Genomic DNA, 17,333 nt, shown 5'->3' with positions numbered 1-17,333 from the left:
GCACGTGGATTAATACTGCTCTTAGAATTTCGCCGTTTCGTGGGGGAAGCTTCGTTCGTTTTTCTTTCGCATACCACCGCGAAAAAATTCCAAACTTTTTCCCTCGCTTTCCTGACTTTCCCTGATCAAGCACAATGATCATATCGTACGTACGTGTACCAAAAACTAATTGAAATTTATATAATTAATTGTAAGACTAAAGGAAAATTCAACAATGAATTAAATTTTTTTAACATTACAACGCGTTGCCGTTTTTACACTTGTACGATTTTACGTATGTATATATAGATGTATAATATACATATGTATGTAGGTATGTATAAATGTAAATGTAGAAGCTATATAGACACCTTCCTCGTAACGGGCTTGTCCTTGTCGTTATTTTCGTGGGCACCTAAGAATATCGTACGTCAACGCAGATGTTACGATGTGGGTTTTATGAACCGTTAATTCGGAGGGGGGGCTACAATTCCTGCACCCACCCGCGATTAATCTATTCTCAGCGCCAATAACTTTACTCCACCGTATGTATGCATATATATTATACATGTGTGTGTGTACATATATATATATATATAATATTTATATAAAACAACGACATAAACTTCAATCTGGATGGCGGAAAAAAAATAAAAATTCATCCCCAAAAACTAGAAGCAGGTATTGGAATTAATTCACCCAGTCCTCGATATTGCAAGTTTTGCATACCTTCATGTAAAGTTATTACACACACCTACGTGATGTGTCGTACATATATTTAAAACGACGACGTTCGTTAAATGATGTGAAATATTGTTCACCGTTTTTTAAAATAAATCATTGGCGTCGCACCTGCGCGCATGTGTAATATACTCATGTATGTGCAATATAGTTATGCGCATACATACGTTACATGTGTACATCGATGGAATCCGCGACTGAACGAGACAGGAGTTATTTTAAAAACTTGGCACGGTATTTCCGGTATAATAATAGCGTTGGATATTGGACGAGGGGTGGGGGTGGGGGGGGGGGATGTTAAGAAACAAGAGTGTGTATAATATCGTCAGAAGAGTAAAGAAATTTGACAAAAAATAGAAAAAAAAAAACTGAAAATAAAAATAAGCACGATAAAAACTTCGACATTTCGTCGCCAATTCTTATTACAGATATGTTACGTACGGTGTAATTGTTGTGGGAAAAATCCTGTACAACAACCATTCGCAATAACGACAACAACGATAACGTCTGAGACTAGGGTTATTTCGTAACACCATCCAACGAACCGCAAAGAAAGAGAATTGCGCCGAGGCGGCGGCAGCAGGACTCCCATTCATACGTGGAAACCCGCCAAAGATCGTTCGCTAAATTCGTATCCTGGAGGCGTTGGAGTAACATGGCAGGGAAAACTCGGCGAGAAGTGTTACGGCAAAGCGGAGTAAATTAAGCGGAGGAAACGTCAAGGGTTTCCTTCCTTCTTCACCTCCTCCCACTTCTACTTTCCGCCGACTTACGTAACGACGCGACCGTTTCATTCATATATTACTATACGACGTACATACATGACGTGTTATACGTATCAACAGATGCCGAAAACACCAGCCGAACCTCGTTACGCGTCATCTAACTTTTGACATTTCGCTAATTCACCTCTTCCTTCTCCGAGTTTTTGCGGTCGTGTGGTTTTTTTTTTTTTGTTTTTTTTTTCTGCCCCATCCCTCGGTGATTTTTTTGCGCTAATTAAAATCCGCTAATTGCTACCGAGTTACACGGTAAAATAATTGTAGGTGTGAGAACGATACGAACGAACGAACGAAACAAGAACAACGACGTTAATAACTTGTCGATAGGTTGCGAAGTTAAGAAACGAAAAGAAAATTACGGATACTACAAAAATTCTCATTCGCTGTGTAATAATCATATTATGGACAGCAGCGAGCATTCGTTATCAGTTGAATTAGTTATATTCATCAAATATAACGATTAATCGTTAGGAAAAATGATTTCTTACGTCTGAACTCATTAATATTTAACAACTCGAGCTCCTTTGGAAGATTTTTTTCTTTCGTCAAAGTTATTTATTAACATATCTGCCTTAGTAGATTGATAACGAATACTTATGTTTATTTGTTTATTTTCTTTTTTTTTTCTTTTACCTTCTCACGTAAATTCGCAACGCGTACGACGAACGATTTTCGTCATGTCTTTTTAAATGTAAAATCAATTTTATATCTCAGACTTTTATTGCTCTTGTTGTTTTTGTTTGTACGATTTTTAAGACGGGTACATCTTGCAAGCTCCGGACATTACAGTTTTCTGCGTACACCTCACAGATAAAACATGTTACATACATATATATGCATACGCAGTACGTAACTATATGCGTGAAAAAATAAAAATAGACGGAGAGAAAGAAAACCGTGGAAATATGTGCATTTAAACTACCTGCCCACAGCCATACAATACATATATGCATGTGTGGTTTAAACGGTGTGTGTAAGTATAAAGTCGGTGCAGCTCAAGTTATTATAAAACGCGTAACATGCATATATTATACATACGCACATATGTATAAAGACGGGGGAGGTGGGATGCGTGCAAGTGTGTCTAAAAATAGAAGTGCAGCCGACGAAGCATTCGAAGTTGATGAGGAATCGCCTGGCGAGCACGGTGTCTGCACGTGAATTATTTAAACGTTCGCCTAACACGAAGTTTCACATGAAATGACAATTCTACGCCCGTATATGCATGAAATATCACCGCCGTCGTCATCGTTATCGCCGTATAGGAAACCGACTCTGACCGCGTAAACGTGTAATATTATATTTAGAATAAACTCGTTGCGAGATGGTATAAAATTATGAGGCTAAGGTTAGTAACGTTAGCGTAACGAAACATCGCGTCGATTCATTCGCGTCAATTTATTGCCGATTATCGCGTTAAATAGTTTGTGGAAAAGAGGAAATCGGATGTACCTTCGTTCACCTTTTTCAATGAAATATTTTTTCTACCAGTTCTCGATACACCGCCAAATACCCTGTAAAATTTACAGTAACGTCAGAGGTGTCGAATTGAGAGAAAGAAATTATTTCCATGTTTTTTTTTTTTTTTTCTTTGCGCTGAAAACAGCCTTTCCGATGCCGTTAGAAATATAACACATATTGCATTGAATAGTTCGCGTAAAGACAAAACTCTTTTCTACTGGACTTGTTTTTCGTCAGACTTCGAACTTCCGTGATGAATTTAAAAAATCTGAACAAATTCACAGAGAGTAACTTCAAGTAGTACTACTGTACAACCAATTATCGAACAGATCCGAGATGACAAAAAAAATAAAGAAACGTAGCCGAGTTGACGGGGAATGCACTATATGTTTCTTTGTTATAATTCCTGAAACTGATAAACAACGATTTCGTCCGAAACGTGAATCATTAAAATAACGTTGACAATTCCAGCTTCATGCATATACATATAATTAAAATGAGCCAAGCGGTAGATGAATCATAGAATACTTTTTGGTACCGATACTTTTCCTAACGCATATCGAATTAATCTAATTGTAAAAAAAAAAAAAAAACAACCAACATTATTCCTACAATATACAAATGAGAGTTTAAGTTCTCGTCGTAAACTCGCAGGTCGAATTATACGCAAATATGTACTTAATACAGAGTGATGTGTAGCGTGATGAAATGCCTTGACCGAACTATACAGGTGTAATTTAATCAATCGATCGGTAAAATTTGGAACGTTTTGATAGCGATTATTTCGAAAAGTAAAACAATCATCGTACGCGGGTGAAACAACTCGCCGTTGTGACTATAGGTTTTGAATCGTATTGCACATTGTTATACAGGACTCATTAACGAAACGTGTCACGATCAGACGTACCAACGGTACAAGAGGAAATTAAGTCGCATTAGGGTGCAACCACCGTTATAAATAGAAACTTATTATTGTTAATTGATCCTTGAATTTATCGACAGAGTTAATAATGTATAACAATAAAATACACTGTGGTTAAGCAGCGCGATTGAAACCTTGAGTATTAATTATTATACCAGAACGAGACGACTGCAGCAGGCGGCCGCGCAGAGTTGAATTAGGTATCTCGGTTATTATACTCTCCACCTATTTAATCCTTTAACGGCCAAGCGTCATTCCCGTTGAAGAAAATCATTTTTCTCTATCAAAATGTTCGAACAATCACACTTGTCAAAAATAGATTTCTTTCAATTTTCACACCCAAAATAAAAAGTTTGTGAAATGAAATTATTCAGCGAACACATTCTTCGGAGTGCGTTACTATTTTTCAAATTATATCAGAATTTTTAAATTGAAATTGAAGAAAATATATATTTTTTTAAATAGCCGTTTCGTCATCGTAGCAAATACGCTACAACGGCAGTCAAAACGGTTGACAGTTTTGCTTGTTTTGTTTTCTTTTCTCACACCGTAGAATTCTCATTACGTCAGTTATGCGAAAAAAACAATTAGAGAAGGTGTGAAAAAGAGAAAAAAATTAAGCGAGATGGTTTCGGCGACTGCGTTACCTAACGAGTTATAAATATAACGGAAGAAGGCAAAATAAATAATTTACACAAAACCGTACAACGTGTTTCTCTCGGGAAATCCCCCCCCGCAAACTCAACCTTGGCTCTGGTAATAATCGAAGAATTGGATTAATTAATGAAATTGAAGCGTAGAACGATCGGAATGAATGAGAGAGGAGCATAAATCTTTGCTCGTATATACAAACACCAGTACGTGTAGTACACTGATTGGATTTCTTTTCCTGTCTTTATCTTTCGTTCGAAGATTACCGAGGAACTTGAGGTCAACAATATCGAGCAGTGAGAATAAAAGGGATAAACGTAATCGTCCGATGTGAGATTCTCACCTTCCACTGCAATCGTCATCGTCGTCGTCGTCGTCGTCGTTGTAGGGGGTGGAGGCGGCAACGTCAACGGCGGCGGCGGTGGCGGCGGCGGCGGGTGATCACTAGACATTCTGTTCGTTCGAAAGTCCACTTCGCACTGCATTTAACATCCCTAACTCATCCGTCCACCGGCACACTTTGTTTCTTTATCGTCGTCGCGTGTGTTCGCGGTTAGTTTCTGTACTATAAGACAAGGAAAAGTATAGAAATTCGAACGAAGACGTTGATGTTGCGCTTTTCGCAACATCAACGTTGTTACAAAAATGAGAAAGAAGAAGAAGCGACGTTTGTAAGCGGTTTATGCCGGAGAGCGAAGGCGGATCGAAGAACGGGAAGATTATTTCAAAGATTCTTGAATAAAAACACTCGCGTTTTAACGTGAACATCGAAGCTCAGTTCCGATAAACTCAACGGTGGAGGAATGGCAGCCTGTGGATGATAAATGGTTCATTCTCAGCCTCGAATCGACTCGTTGTTAAAATAGTGACGAATGAAACATCGTGTGCCTATAATTCTCTTTGCCAGAACATGGAACGCGGATCCTCCTGTACTTCCGAATCGATTAAATCGCTGAAATTATACTAGTTATGACTACGCGCTCCGGCAATTATACCCACTCGTTTATATCGCGCACACTATGCTGTTCGTATTATGTCCTAAACACGCGATAGCAAGTACGGGACTCGTTCGTTGGTTAAATTTATTTCGCGCGGAAATGAATCTGCACCTCGATTCCTCAGATTTGACGATAATTCTGGCGTAGCTGCGTTGGGTATAGTATGTACGTACGTACGCGTAAAATACATCGGAACATTGACACGTCGGTCTATTAATAAATACGCGTGTGAACGCACCTATGGACCAAACCGTGGAAATGAAAATAGACACGCGATTCGTCGGTTCTTCCAATGATCGCTGGGTCTTTCCTGGCCTATTTCCGCACAAACCGGCTGCTGAGGGAACGGCAAAGATATACGCAAAACGCGTGCGTCTGCGTGTACTTGTACATGATCAACTTTTCCGATTCACGTTTTAAATTCTGTAACACGATCTCCCGGATTGCCGTTCTTCGCAGGTTTTAAAAATGTGTACATCTTGATGCGATAACAAACTGGCAAACTTCTCGGATAAGGCTTTATATCTCCCCCCATCCCCCTTCTCGCGCAGAAAGAAAAGGATAAAAATTCTGCCGCCGTACACCGAGTCCGAGGAACGATAATTGATCGATCAAATCAATGATATATCGACGATTGTTTGTAAACAACGGCTTCTCCCGTGCGATCGATCGAGGAGAAAGAATGTCCGTATCAATGGAGGAGAGCGGGGAGGTTCGGTCGGTAAGGAAGAACGCCAGGCTCTGGGATGGCCGATGGTGTTACGTTAGGGGAACAGCGGACAAGTGCATCAAGGTCGCGGAGATTCGAGCCTGCACTGGAGTCTATCTGAGATGTATACGTTAGATATGGCTACTTAGGAAGGAAGTTTTTAAGAAGCAAACAGTTGAAACAGGATATTATTACACGTGCGCTCGATATTACGACGACCGTAATGACGATCGAATAACTGATAACTACAGGTAATAAACGATGCATTACCTCGATGATAATCGAAGTGACCACGCGACTATGCTTAGGCTATTACACGTGTGTGTGTGTGTATGTGTGTAAATAGGTGCGGCAGCTGACTGACAATGAACCGATCGAGATGTATATGTACGTATTTGCATAGATCGTACGCGTATGCGTGCGGCACGTGTATACAAGTCTATAAATAGAGAAAGGAGGGAAAAAACAAGGGGCACAGGAAGTTGATCGCACAATCCGCCGTGCGGAGTTCCAACTATATACACTTGTCGAAAGAGAAGTAGCCGGTATTTCGATAATCGTCGTCTCGAGTTCCTTGCGTAAAAAACACGGTATTGCGATGGTACGAAAGTACGATGGAATTGTGTAACGAGAGGTTTACGATACGCGTTTTTTTATATCGTAAGCTGCGCGTCGGCCGAACCGAACGACGAGCGTGGAAGGAAATTGTTGACCTGTGACGTAGAGAGAGCGCAGGCTGCATTTATCGTCGGCATGCAACCGCGATGCATGGAATAAAATATACACGAGTGAGCGAGGAGCGTTGATAAGGAGTGCATTTATTATTATCATATTTGTGTTTACGCACCGCAAGCACAAATACAATCCGCCGCGACGATCCGAATGCAAACGAAGAACTGACGATGAACAACAACAAACCACCGTATAAAGTACAATGGATATTCAATCTATACCGGAGACGCGTAGGTGATGCGTGAAAACGAAACTGGACCGAGAAATTTTGTAATCTTCAATAAGCAGGCCGATATTAGAGGCTCGAATTCGCGGAGTTACGCTGGCGGAGAGTCGATTTGCAAAAAAGGAAGGAAGCGATTAAAAATGTAAATAAAAGGGAGACGCGAGTACCTAGTCACGTTTTGAGAAAAGACTGCGTTACGGCCAGGAGTCTGGGATAAATTGGAGCGTCGTGATTGGTCCGCGGGCACCGTCTGCATTCCAATGACTGGTGCACATTCCTACGAAAGGGGGGCTGCCGGGTAATATGACGGGGGTTACGCCGTACGGCGGGAGATCGAGTACGAGGAGCAGAGCACGAGCAGCGCCGAGTTAACAAGTGTTAAAACACAAGCCGAGCGGCAGCCAGTGTCGCGGGTTAGTCAAAACAGCAACGCGAAACAAACGAGGATTAGGGATAGAATTCGGAGTAGAATGATCCGACCTCGCGGGCGAGGGGAAGGGGGGGGGGGGGGTTTGAAGACACTTTGGAAGGGATGAACGATCGCCGTTGACGCCGATTCGCTAAGCGGGGTGGAGAACAATAGAACGCGGCGATGGGTTGATCCGTGATCGTCCAAGAACGCAGTAATAGACTTGAAACACTTGTACGCGGGCACGGAACCCCGGGGGGATCGCGAACCTGTCAATTTCGGGTGTTTCGACGGTTTCGACCTACCTCACTTAGCGACGAGCCGTAACCACGATACCGGAGTTTGTACACGATCACAAACTAGTTGTACACAGATCCAACTTGCTAATCACCAGCTTAACAGGTCCCACAAACAATATACAGAGGAATCATCCTCCGTCCCACTAAGCGAATCCTACGTAGGCATGTAGGTTGTACAACACAGGGACAGCGGGCACAAAAACAATGCGACCGCGATGCTACCTCGCTGCGGTTTCACAAACTACGCAGCAGTTCCATCTTCCCGTGGGATGTTTGACGGCGACGCGATCGTGAAAACTCGCGTGACGAACAACGGGGAGAGACGGGCGGCGCGCATGCGTGGTAATAAATAATACAGGCGGCTGGTTTCAGGGACGAGGAATTTACATTCTTTCACATTCTTTGCCCCCTATTCACTCCGTATACTTATCTCGATATCGGAGACGTTTTTTTCTAACCTGTAAACGTCGATCGCTCGCTTGACCTCAGCCGTATAATCGACGGGGTCGGTTTCAGCGCCGCCAACGGCTTGCAGTTGAACTAAGTACCTTGACATGTCGGAGTCCTAGTTAGTGGAATAAATTGAACGTAATATAAATTTTGTTGATAATATAAGCCGATTAGTTGTCCAGAGCCAACCGCAGTATGGTCAGTTATCAAAACCGACAAGCTGTACGCTAATTCGTTTTTTTTTATATTTACTTTAAAGTCCTGCACGTGAGTATGGCGTAATGTCAGTTTTTAGTATTCATATTTATATGCAACAGTCTGCGTTTTGCCTGCAACACTTCATCCAGATAAACAAATTTATGTATGCGATCCTTTTGTTATTACGATGTACCCAGATTGCGAACAATTGTGAGTTCGGTGGCCTTTCGCTTCCTAAAGTATTCTACCTGATGACTAATCACTGTTCCATTCCATTTTCAAATATGCCTCGACAGTAACTAGTTATCGCAATATCGGTCATTTATATCGGTCATTTTTTCAAAGGCTCGTGTATCATAAATCACTTGACGGAATAATTTTTACCCGTCTCCACTGTGAATCACTGTCACTTACCTCGATGCTTCAATTTTCATTTCCATACAATACAAAAAGTCCGATCTTTATATTGCAGAAAATGTCTTGGTTTTTTGGCAAAAAGAAGAAGGATTCACCTCCGGATACTCCCGAAGATGAGGACCCGTCTGCGGGTCAAGGAGACGGATTTATATTTGTAGAACGAAAAGAGGATCAGCAGCCAAGGCCAGGAATGATAGACGGCTTCAATGGCCCGCCAGGGCCCCTTTATCCGAATATCAACACTATCCCGCAATACCCACCATCGATGCCTGCGGCAGCGCCGCCGAACCAAAGTATAGAACCGATCCAAAATATACTCAACGGATTGCCTTTTAAATTATGCAAACAATTGGAGGACAATCTAAACGATGATATTGAAATAGACAAAAACAGAGTAAACGAAATTTTATCGTATATATTGAGAATAGAGAATGGCGATGATATCATATATGATTTTGCCCTTGAGAAAAGTGTCATTAATGAGATAGACAGCGCTGAATCGGGAATTTAATAAACCTCGTTTTCTACTGCTCTGTTAGGTGTAATAATGTGAACTGTTGATAAGAAATGCAAATTTACTGTAATATACTGACAGGCGTTGTGGTAGGTTATATTTTTCTGACAAAAAGTTAGTAGATACCAGCCCCTGTATACAGTGGCAACTACAGGTAAACCCTCTATATTTTTCAAGTCGTGGATAAATAAGCAAAACATATTGAAAACACACATTCATGCTAATTTCTCAAGTAAACGATAATGTTACTACAGTTTTGGGTCTTTACAGTACGACATTCGGTGCGGACCTAATTTATGAATTTTATAATTCAAAATGTTATTATTGTACATTTACCTTATCCACATAATACTATGTTTGTCGAGCTTCAAAACTTAGGAGAAAGATGCCATGTTCATTTAGACGTTTGTACGTTGTTTTAATTAAAGGATCTAATTAAGTTAATTTTATATACATAAATACTATCAAAATATAACATTATAACTGACAGGTAATACCAAATAACAAAAGGCAACTATGAGACTTGTGATACACCTTGTTTGAAAAAAAAATAATGGTGTAATTATGCTTGACATGTTTTGCTCTGAATCGCTCAAAATCTGAGAAATGTTTACCAACCTGGTGGGATTAACTGAATAGCATAAGCTATTGCCAATATTGGTTCAGAATTTTTTCAACTCAGTTAATTTTTATTTTTTTATTCAATCAAATATACAAATATTAATTAGTTTTGTTCACAGAATTATCGAAACTGCCCAATTTTCTTATTTGCATTTGGGTAAGAATTGAGAGTATATTGCAACGATTAGATAAAGAATAAATAATAATTTATGTACAATTCATAACTACAGGCCATATCTGTATAATCAAATAGAAAATTCACAATTACGGAATCAGTCCATGAGTATTATTCTATTAATACATACCCCTAATTATATTTACACAAACATACAGAAACTGACGATTATTGTAACAAGAATGACGAATGGCAGCCAAGTCTTCACAAATGCGTAAAAACTGTAATATTTTATATTTTTTAATGATACCATGTTAGCCAAAATTTGAGTAACTTTGATTTTTTAAATTTTATAGCTGACAATGAATGTTCATTGATTTTTTCAACGAATTTTGAGAGATGTAAAGAGACAAATCAATCTTACCTGACATACTTCCCGTGAAGAAGCATGAGGAATGCTAGTTTTACCATATTCCATTGTCTCGAATCATTGTAGGACATCAAGTTTAACGCAGTCGCGACATGAGAATGGCAGTTATCACAGCAAAGGTTGTGCTGAAGTAAATAATAAGTATAAATTTGATCTGCTTGTTAAATTTCTCTAAATGTGATCTATCATAAAATCCACAAAAAGTCTTGACTCACCATTCGTGTTTTATAAATGTCGCTGGCTTCACACACAGCTGTATCCCAACCCTGAACGCCACCTTTTGCGTTATTGTAATTTAGCTGCCAATATTTTGTTGGTTTCCCAAATGCCATGTTATCCTCTGAAACGTAATATGGACCAGCGAAATCTCTTATGATTCCTGTCGAAGTGGCAATTCCCATGTGACCGATAACTGGAAAAAAGTAACTTAAAAAAAAAAAAAACTCGTCAGGAATATTTGTAATTATTAATATACATGTAATCAGGTATATTCCTTGCAGATTGCCATATTTAGAGCACAGTTAGGTAAAATTAATTTGGTAGATTGATGCAAAGTGAGGTTATGTTATCTTGGCTACTCACGTCAATAGAGGTATAGGCGTCCAAACGATACAGAATGGGTATCTGGTTCTGGGGTGATCGACGACAAGATCCATCGTCGACGAGTCATTTGACACCGGTGATGACGGCTCAAATGAATCTTTCATAATTCACGCCTCACGAAACGCGAAGTATATGTCAATGTTGTGCACACCATTTGACAGCTAGTGTCACGGTGGCTTCAACACAACGACTATGAATATGATGCGACAACAGTTATGTTTTCAAAATTAGAAAGAATTGGTTTTTTTCAATAAAATGCATCACCAATTACTCAAATCTGATTTTTCTTCCCTTCGGGAGTAACAACAACAGATGCACGTTACTGCAAAGGTCAAGTGCGTCACTTACCGATACTCAACTTTCATCGTGTTTCATAGAGCTTTATTTCGCGCCATCCGCAATTGATTCGCTGTGTTCCCACGCGCCAGAAATTGAGAAACTACGGCCAATTTGAACCGTTCAGGAGTCGCAGAATTTGCTAGTGAATCATGATCAAGAAACGTATCAACGGACAGCTAGTTTCCCAGCACATCGGTGATCAGATCATCTTACTTGGATCCATTAACAAGGTGAGAAAAGAATCATAATCCTATCAAGGTTATGTTATGGTAGGCGGCTGACGTCAAATTTACGTTTACGTAGTTTCACATGATACTACGCCTCGCCTTTTCTTACCTCGATTTTTGTCAACAATTTGGTATCTCTTATTTCAGATAAATCCTAGCGGAACAAGTATGGAGTTAAAAACCAGTGACAATATGATTATTACAGTTTCTCTTTCGGAACCCATCGACAGCCACCTAGAAGGTTACATCGAAGTTCATGGTACTGTACAGTCTAAGTCATCCATCTCCTGTAGCAACTTCGTTCGCTTCCCAAATGAGATGACGGAAAAATTTGGTAAATTATCACAGATACATCATTTCGTAAAATCTACTCCTCATGTATGTCTATGCTATTGTATATGATTTTGCTTGATGTTATATGTTTTGGCATTGAAAAAGTACAATGGAAATTCTCTAGTTGTTTATAACTTGAAAAAAAGAATATAAGTTGAAATTTTTTCAGACTCGGAACAGTACAATGACCTCATCTTACTCTCCAATACATTGGGTAGCAACAAATGGAAAATGTCTGAAACGAATACCATTTTATGAAATTTTAACTTTCTCACGCCCCACTAATATAAGTTTTCTTTTTCACTGTCAAGTATATCACCTTCAACACATTCGAATATTCTCACTTTTTTCAGTATACTTCGCTGAAGTTGAAGCTCAACCTTTAAGGCTTAGAAATATTCTAAATGATAATTAAGTGAAAGAAATAAGTATAATTGGTGAACGAAATACTATTAAATAATCGTTTATTACAATTTAAAATTATGGTAGAAAGATTATACAACCCCAACTCCGATCTTGCAAGATGCATCTAGTGAAAAGCATCTGCACGTACAAGATGTTACAGGGCATTCCGAATGCTCTCTGAAATATAATTTGTCTGTTTAGAGCAATGTAAAAACTTTCTCTCTAAAATTCCATTCCATGCATTTTGTTCGATGTAATAAATGGTAGGAACCACGTGTGCCACTCACCGATTTTGATGAATAAACTGATTTTTTCAATGTACAACAATTCAACTAAATTTACATTGTAAAAATTCACCTAAACCAGTGCGTGATGTGGTTGGCGTGTCCACCATGTCTGCACGTTTGACACCAAGTAAACCAACTACTAAATTCCGTTAGTTTACTATCCTCCTCCCCTCTATTTGGTGTGGTCCCTCCTGTTTGTAAACCACTGGCTGTACCCATGTGCATGAGACAGATCGCGCAGCGGGGTAGAGGTTTGCGACAGCTAGGACACGAAGACATCTACAAAGAAATCACAAGCCACGTTGGTTTTTGCAAGAAATTTACGGGGATTACACAAACACAGAAATTGTGAACTAAACTTTTACCTTCAATTTGTTGGACGTACTCCCAAGCCTGGCAAATGGTCCTCTAGCTCTGCTTAACCCCTGCATATAAGCCGAAATACTTTTGCCACAGAAATTGCAAGATATGTATACTTGTTGTGGAGGTTTCTCATTCGTTGAAGTTCGCATCGCTATATCAAAATGTGCTCTTTGATTCCACATTTTCCAAGCATCCAAAAGCGTTCTATAGCTGCAGAACAGTTGATTCTGGTTAGGCAATTCATTATTCTCTAACAAAAAGTCGTAGTTTCTTCGTGTTACTAGCTACAAGATAGACTACCTTGCAATCCAAACTTGAACTTGATTGTCCTGAAGCAATTTCGGTGACAGAGCTCGAATGGCGATTAGGCTGCAACTTTGGACATCACCAGTGATTTCTAAGTACCTATTTAGTAACTGTATCCCGTCTGAACTAGCCCCTGAAGTAGCACATACAGTTCAAAGCATTTTAAATTTAGTTTTTTGAAATTAATTTTCAACACTCGTTTAATTACTAACCAGTAATCAGAATCCCGGCTAAGTTACCATCATCAGTTAATTTTTGAGTCAATTTTTTGAAATATTCATGTAATTTACTATCAGATAGAAACATGAGCGCAAATGCCACTCTATCCTCAACAGCCATTCCATTCTCATTCTGAAAAAATATATTAGTGACGATTATTACAGATGAATGAAACTTTTCCACATCTATCCGTTTCATTTTTGCAGTGAGAAATATTCAGTAATTCATCATAAAAGATTCTACGGTCATCTAACAAATAAATCATAAAAATTACTTTACTCACCAAAACATTTTCATACGAATCATTGTCAGCAGTGAGGAATGCAAATGTTGCTCTGAGATATGGGTCAGTTAATTGAGATCTAGACTTTAAGCAAAGCTCCCGCCACATACTATTTCTATCTTCAGAGAAGCCTGACAAAGCCATAGCAACGATATTTAAGTTTGTTGCTAGTGACATTTTGTCCGCCCCTCTATTCAATATTTCTATGGCTTGCCTCAGTCCAAGATTGAAAACAGAGATGGCTGCAGCTCTAGGATAAGCTCCTTCCCTCTCTAGTCTTTCCAAAAATGCATTATTATAAGGAGCGTTCGTTTCTTTATCAAATCTCCAACCACACAATTGAAGTGCTTTATCTCGGTCAGGTGACCTGTGATAAACATTTATTTTTGGCAAATCAAAGATACTTATTGTTAGCATAATAGAGGATATTGTTCGATGAATCATTTCGTTGATAAAGAATATTTTTGTTTTTGTACTTCATAAGCTTAAAGTGTATTGAGCAAACACATAATTCATATTTTCGGAATTATGACACCTCGGTTTTCTTTACCTGTATATTTTAGCACTGTGATTTGACCCAATGTCAGCCCACAGTCGAAGCACTAATTCAGACTTAATGAAACCGTTAGTAGAAGTCTGCTGTCCATCAAGTTTCAGAACAGTTCTATGGAGAGTTTCAAAGTAATTATCAGAGCATCTAACAGTACGGCTATAAGCCAAAGAAAATATCAGTTTACCTGACACCTGGGTGCTTATTGTCTGGGCTACATATTGTTCCATCTTCCACTAAAGAACGACTCAAATACAGCCATTGCCATAAATTTTTCAGGGTATCATTTTCAGCTAGCTCTCCATTTTGCGATAGTTCGGCCTTAGTGAAAAATATAATTAACTATTACAATTTTAAATATATCAGAATTAATTCTCTTAAATCGTTCTATGAAGATGTGTAGTTTTAACAAGTCCATGTTACAATCATCCTATACTAACCAGAAGGCCGTAGTCTCGCATGGCTCGACTTTTCGTTTGCAGTGAAATATCGTTCAAGGATTTGTATATGTTGTCGGTGCTATAAATGTATTTGAATGATTTTGAAGCATGGTTCCATGCTAGATATGACTTAGTTGACCAGTTGATAGTAATTCTTTCAAAAACAGTGTAGTCCGTCAAACCTGAAATATGCAAATGACTTAGGAATAGTAATGATGTATAATTATAAGCTGCATTAGTTCTAAATCGAGCATTACACCTAGCTTGAAAGAAGACGAAACTGTACAATAGACTTATATTTGCGACCATGTATGGAAAATTCGTCCCCTCGTACTCCATGGTAATATGTAAGAGATACGAAAACAAAAAAAAATCAACTGCACACACCTTGTTGCGATATAGCCAACAATCTATTCGCGTGAGTCGGATGCCATGAAAAACTTGTAGGACTAGACCATGGTGGGGCGACAGTTCTTTCTAAAGCGCCTGGCTCTGTTTCCTCGCCGCCACCAAGCCCACAATGCTGTACATCGTGAAGATGCAAAGATCCTGTGTGGTCAATGATTAATGAAAATACATTTCACCATTAATGAACAAGTTGAACCACTTTGTTTCATTTAGCCATTTAAGTATGATAAATCTCACTGTACCAGAGTCTTTCTGCAGAGATCCCAGCAGGTTATGCCTTGAAGGACACCATAGTACTTTAGTCACTTGTCTGCTCTGCGGTAGGGTTAATATCGGTTTTTCAAAGTAACGAGTGTCCCATATAAGAATTTGATTTTCAATATGGGAAACTAAGTGATAATTGTTATGAGGATCTACTGACAAACTGTACACTGCTTTTGTTGGCGTTGAGTTCACTACCTTCACACAATCTAAACAGATGATTAATACAAAAAGATGTTTGAATCAACACAAATAAAAGGCAGAAGTTCCAATTATCCTTCATTGGCAATAAATTAATTAATAACCACCAGTACCATAATGTCTTACCTCGAAAATCAATAATCTTTAAATGTTTGTTATTGATTCCAACAACCAAACATCTTGGTTCGTTAAGGAACCAAGCGAGGGAATGTGCTGTTTCAGAGACTCCAGCCTCTGCTATAGGTCTGACAGATTCTGCCTGCATGTTACTGTGGTGATGCGATCCAGTTGGACTTTTCAGGACATCCCATAATAAAACGGAAGAATCCGTTCTGTGCTTATCCAAGCCACAAATTATTAAATTTGGGTCTACCGGATTCCATGCAACCGTATTGCATTGCCTTGCATGCCTCGGAGCTAGCAAAGTGATCACGGATATGATTAGAAGCAAAAAGCAAGCTAAAATATTATACCGTATAACTTAAAAAGAGAAGAAAATGCATACAACTTCCAGAACAATTATTGGTGAATTTCATTTACCAAGTTCCTTGCCAGTAAGTCCAAGAGAGTCGAATGCCGTTGGGCCAAAAGTAGTTAGTACAACTTTACCATTCGCTTGCCCAACTGCCAATAGAATGTCAGGCTCAGGTTGGGTGTAAATATCAATGCATTTAACATAGTGATGGTTTGTGTTCGTTGCCAATAAATGGGCGACTGTAGAGTCAGAGATCTTAATACCTGCAAATAATTCTTTTGTTAATAAAATATAAACACCGAACAAAGCGATATTCAAGAAGTAACAACAATACGTGTTTTGTAATATGCTTTGGGTCTCTACTCACAAGAAGGCCTGACACTATCTTTGATTTGGGTAACTTCGTATAAACATATTTCGGTGCCCCAAGTAATGAATTTATTTGGGTGTATCGATGACCACTGAACTTCTAACTTAACGCTACTCATTGTCAAATAATATTGTAGGTTAATTTAAAATTCGTGTACGACCAGGTCGTCTTGTTTACATCAGTAAAATATGTTTCTCCGATAATTAATGATGTTAAAACTAAACCTCTATCACCGGCGGAACATTTGTTTTCCGACGGTAAATTGTGGCGGCTATTGCACGTCCAAAATTGGTTCCATTATACGTTTGAACAATCCGATAAATAGCGTAAAAAAACAATCACAGTGAATCTACCGATTTCGGGACAACATAGCCTCAACGCAATTTGTTGCGCCGTACTTGTCCATTAGCGCATCCAAATAGCGATCTGCGCGTGCGCGAAACTATTTCGCAAGCGAAAAGTCGTTTTCGAAAAGTGATGATTCTGCTAGTGAAGAGCGGTGAAGAAAATTTGAATCAAATATTTTACTTCACCACAACATCTGAAAGTAGTTAACTGTGAGCATATTCTGTGGGATAATCAATAGCTTTGAATTTTGGGAAAGCACCG

The 17,333-nt window shown here is 39.1% G+C and overlaps 5 protein-coding genes across 12 annotated transcripts in view; 2 read left to right on the top strand and 3 right to left on the bottom strand.

The window, feature by feature from the left end:
- LOC124298213 (histone deacetylase 4) overlaps window positions 1–8,234 on the bottom strand; it is a 106,479-nt gene extending 98,245 nt beyond the window's left edge. For 5 of the 7 annotated variants that reach the window (XM_046749913.1, XM_046749915.1, XM_046749918.1 and 2 more), the window contains exons 1-2: window positions 7,916–8,233; window positions 4,880–5,101 (exon numbers count right to left, since the gene is read on the bottom strand). In XM_046749913.1, coding sequence (XP_046605869.1) covers window positions 4,880–5,021 — 142 coding nt within the window. In that variant the 5' untranslated portion in view covers window positions 5,022–5,101; window positions 7,916–8,233. Of the gene's footprint in view, window positions 1–4,879; window positions 5,102–7,915 lie in introns of all 7 variants that reach the window. The other 2 variants (XM_046749921.1, XM_046749917.1) reach the window with 2 other exon arrangements.
- LOC124298221 (uncharacterized) lies at window positions 7,561–10,384 on the top strand. Of its 2 annotated transcripts, none has more exons than XM_046749939.1 (2): window positions 7,561–7,614; window positions 9,030–10,384. In XM_046749939.1, the coding sequence occupies exon 2, from the start codon at window positions 9,033–9,035 to the stop codon at window positions 9,483–9,485; it is 453 nt and encodes a 150-aa protein (XP_046605895.1). In that variant the 5' UTR covers window positions 7,561–7,614; window positions 9,030–9,032; the 3' UTR covers window positions 9,486–10,384. The 2 variants fall into 2 exon arrangements, with proteins under 2 accessions (XP_046605895.1, XP_046605894.1); XM_046749938.1 differs by lacking the exon at window positions 7,561–7,614 and adding an exon at window positions 8,656–8,767.
- On the bottom strand, window positions 9,603–11,544 carry LOC124298219 (transmembrane protein 222). The gene is made up of 4 exons (XM_046749937.1): window positions 11,237–11,544; window positions 10,870–11,080; window positions 10,649–10,779; window positions 9,603–10,505 (listed from the first exon to the last, which is right to left on the bottom strand). The coding sequence occupies exons 1-4, from the start codon at window positions 11,359–11,361 to the stop codon at window positions 10,427–10,429; spliced, it is 546 nt and encodes a 181-aa protein (XP_046605893.1). The 5' UTR covers window positions 11,362–11,544; the 3' UTR covers window positions 9,603–10,426.
- A 61-nt stretch (window positions 11,545–11,605) lies between these two features.
- LOC124298223 (replication protein A 14 kDa subunit-like) lies at window positions 11,606–12,888 on the top strand. Its single transcript, XM_046749942.1, has 3 exons — window positions 11,606–11,826; window positions 11,971–12,157; window positions 12,326–12,888. Exons 1-3 carry the CDS (start codon window positions 11,746–11,748, stop codon window positions 12,412–12,414), a joined length of 357 nt encoding a protein of 118 aa, XP_046605898.1. The 5' UTR covers window positions 11,606–11,745; the 3' UTR covers window positions 12,415–12,888.
- On the bottom strand, window positions 12,467–17,212 carry LOC124298215 (GATOR complex protein MIOS). Its single transcript, XM_046749928.1, has 14 exons — window positions 16,722–17,212; window positions 16,420–16,617; window positions 16,006–16,296; window positions 15,660–15,887; window positions 15,397–15,558; window positions 15,010–15,191; window positions 14,757–14,890; window positions 14,570–14,683; window positions 14,020–14,386; window positions 13,730–13,868; window positions 13,512–13,650; window positions 13,214–13,421; window positions 12,919–13,127; window positions 12,467–12,738 (listed from the first exon to the last, which is right to left on the bottom strand). Exons 1-14 carry the CDS (start codon window positions 16,840–16,842, stop codon window positions 12,651–12,653), a joined length of 2,580 nt encoding a protein of 859 aa, XP_046605884.1. The 5' UTR covers window positions 16,843–17,212; the 3' UTR covers window positions 12,467–12,650.
- Between the last annotated feature and the right edge of the window lie 121 nt (window positions 17,213–17,333).

Source organism: Neodiprion virginianus, chromosome 2, assembly GCF_021901495.1.
Source record: "Neodiprion virginianus isolate iyNeoVirg1 chromosome 2, iyNeoVirg1.1, whole genome shotgun sequence".
Classification (NCBI taxonomy): Eukaryota; Metazoa; Arthropoda; class Insecta; order Hymenoptera; family Diprionidae; genus Neodiprion; species Neodiprion virginianus.
The sequence above is the reverse complement of the archived record's forward strand: the minus strand, read 5'-3'. Positions and strand labels throughout refer to the sequence as shown.

Coding starts and splice junctions, on each gene's coding strand:
- LOC124298221 (XM_046749938.1), top strand. CDS start 8,723: ATGCGATCCTTTTGTTATTACGATGTACCCAGATTGCGAACAATT. Junction 8,768..9,029: donor TACCCAGATTGCGAACAATT/GTGAGTTCGGTG, acceptor TTTATATTGCAG/AAAATGTCTTGGTTTTTTGG.
- LOC124298219 (XM_046749937.1), bottom strand. CDS start 11,361: ATGAAAGATTCATTTGAGCCGTCATCACCGGTGTCAAATGACTCGTCG. Junction 10,780..10,869: donor ACATTTATAAAACACGAATG/GTGAGTCAAGAC, acceptor TATTTACTTCAG/CACAACCTTTGCTGTGATAA. Junction 10,506..10,648: donor CTTCACGGGAAGTATGTCAG/GTAAGATTGATT, acceptor AAAATATTACAG/TTTTTACGCATTTGTGAAGA.
- LOC124298223 (XM_046749942.1), top strand. CDS start 11,746: ATGATCAAGAAACGTATCAACGGACAGCTAGTTTCCCAGCACATCGGT. Junction 11,827..11,970: donor TACTTGGATCCATTAACAAG/GTGAGAAAAGAA, acceptor CTCTTATTTCAG/ATAAATCCTAGCGGAACAAG. Junction 12,158..12,325: donor TGAGATGACGGAAAAATTTG/GTAAATTATCAC, acceptor AAATTTTTTCAG/ACTCGGAACAGTACAATGAC.
- LOC124298215 (XM_046749928.1), bottom strand. CDS start 16,842: ATGAGTAGCGTTAAGTTAGAAGTTCAGTGGTCATCGATACACCCAAAT. Junction 15,888..16,005: donor AAAGATTATTGATTTTCGAG/GTAAGACATTAT, acceptor TCATCTGTTTAG/ATTGTGTGAAGGTAGTGAAC. Junction 14,891..15,009: donor TGCGAGACTACGGCCTTCTG/GTTAGTATAGGA, acceptor TTTTTCACTAAG/GCCGAACTATCGCAAAATGG.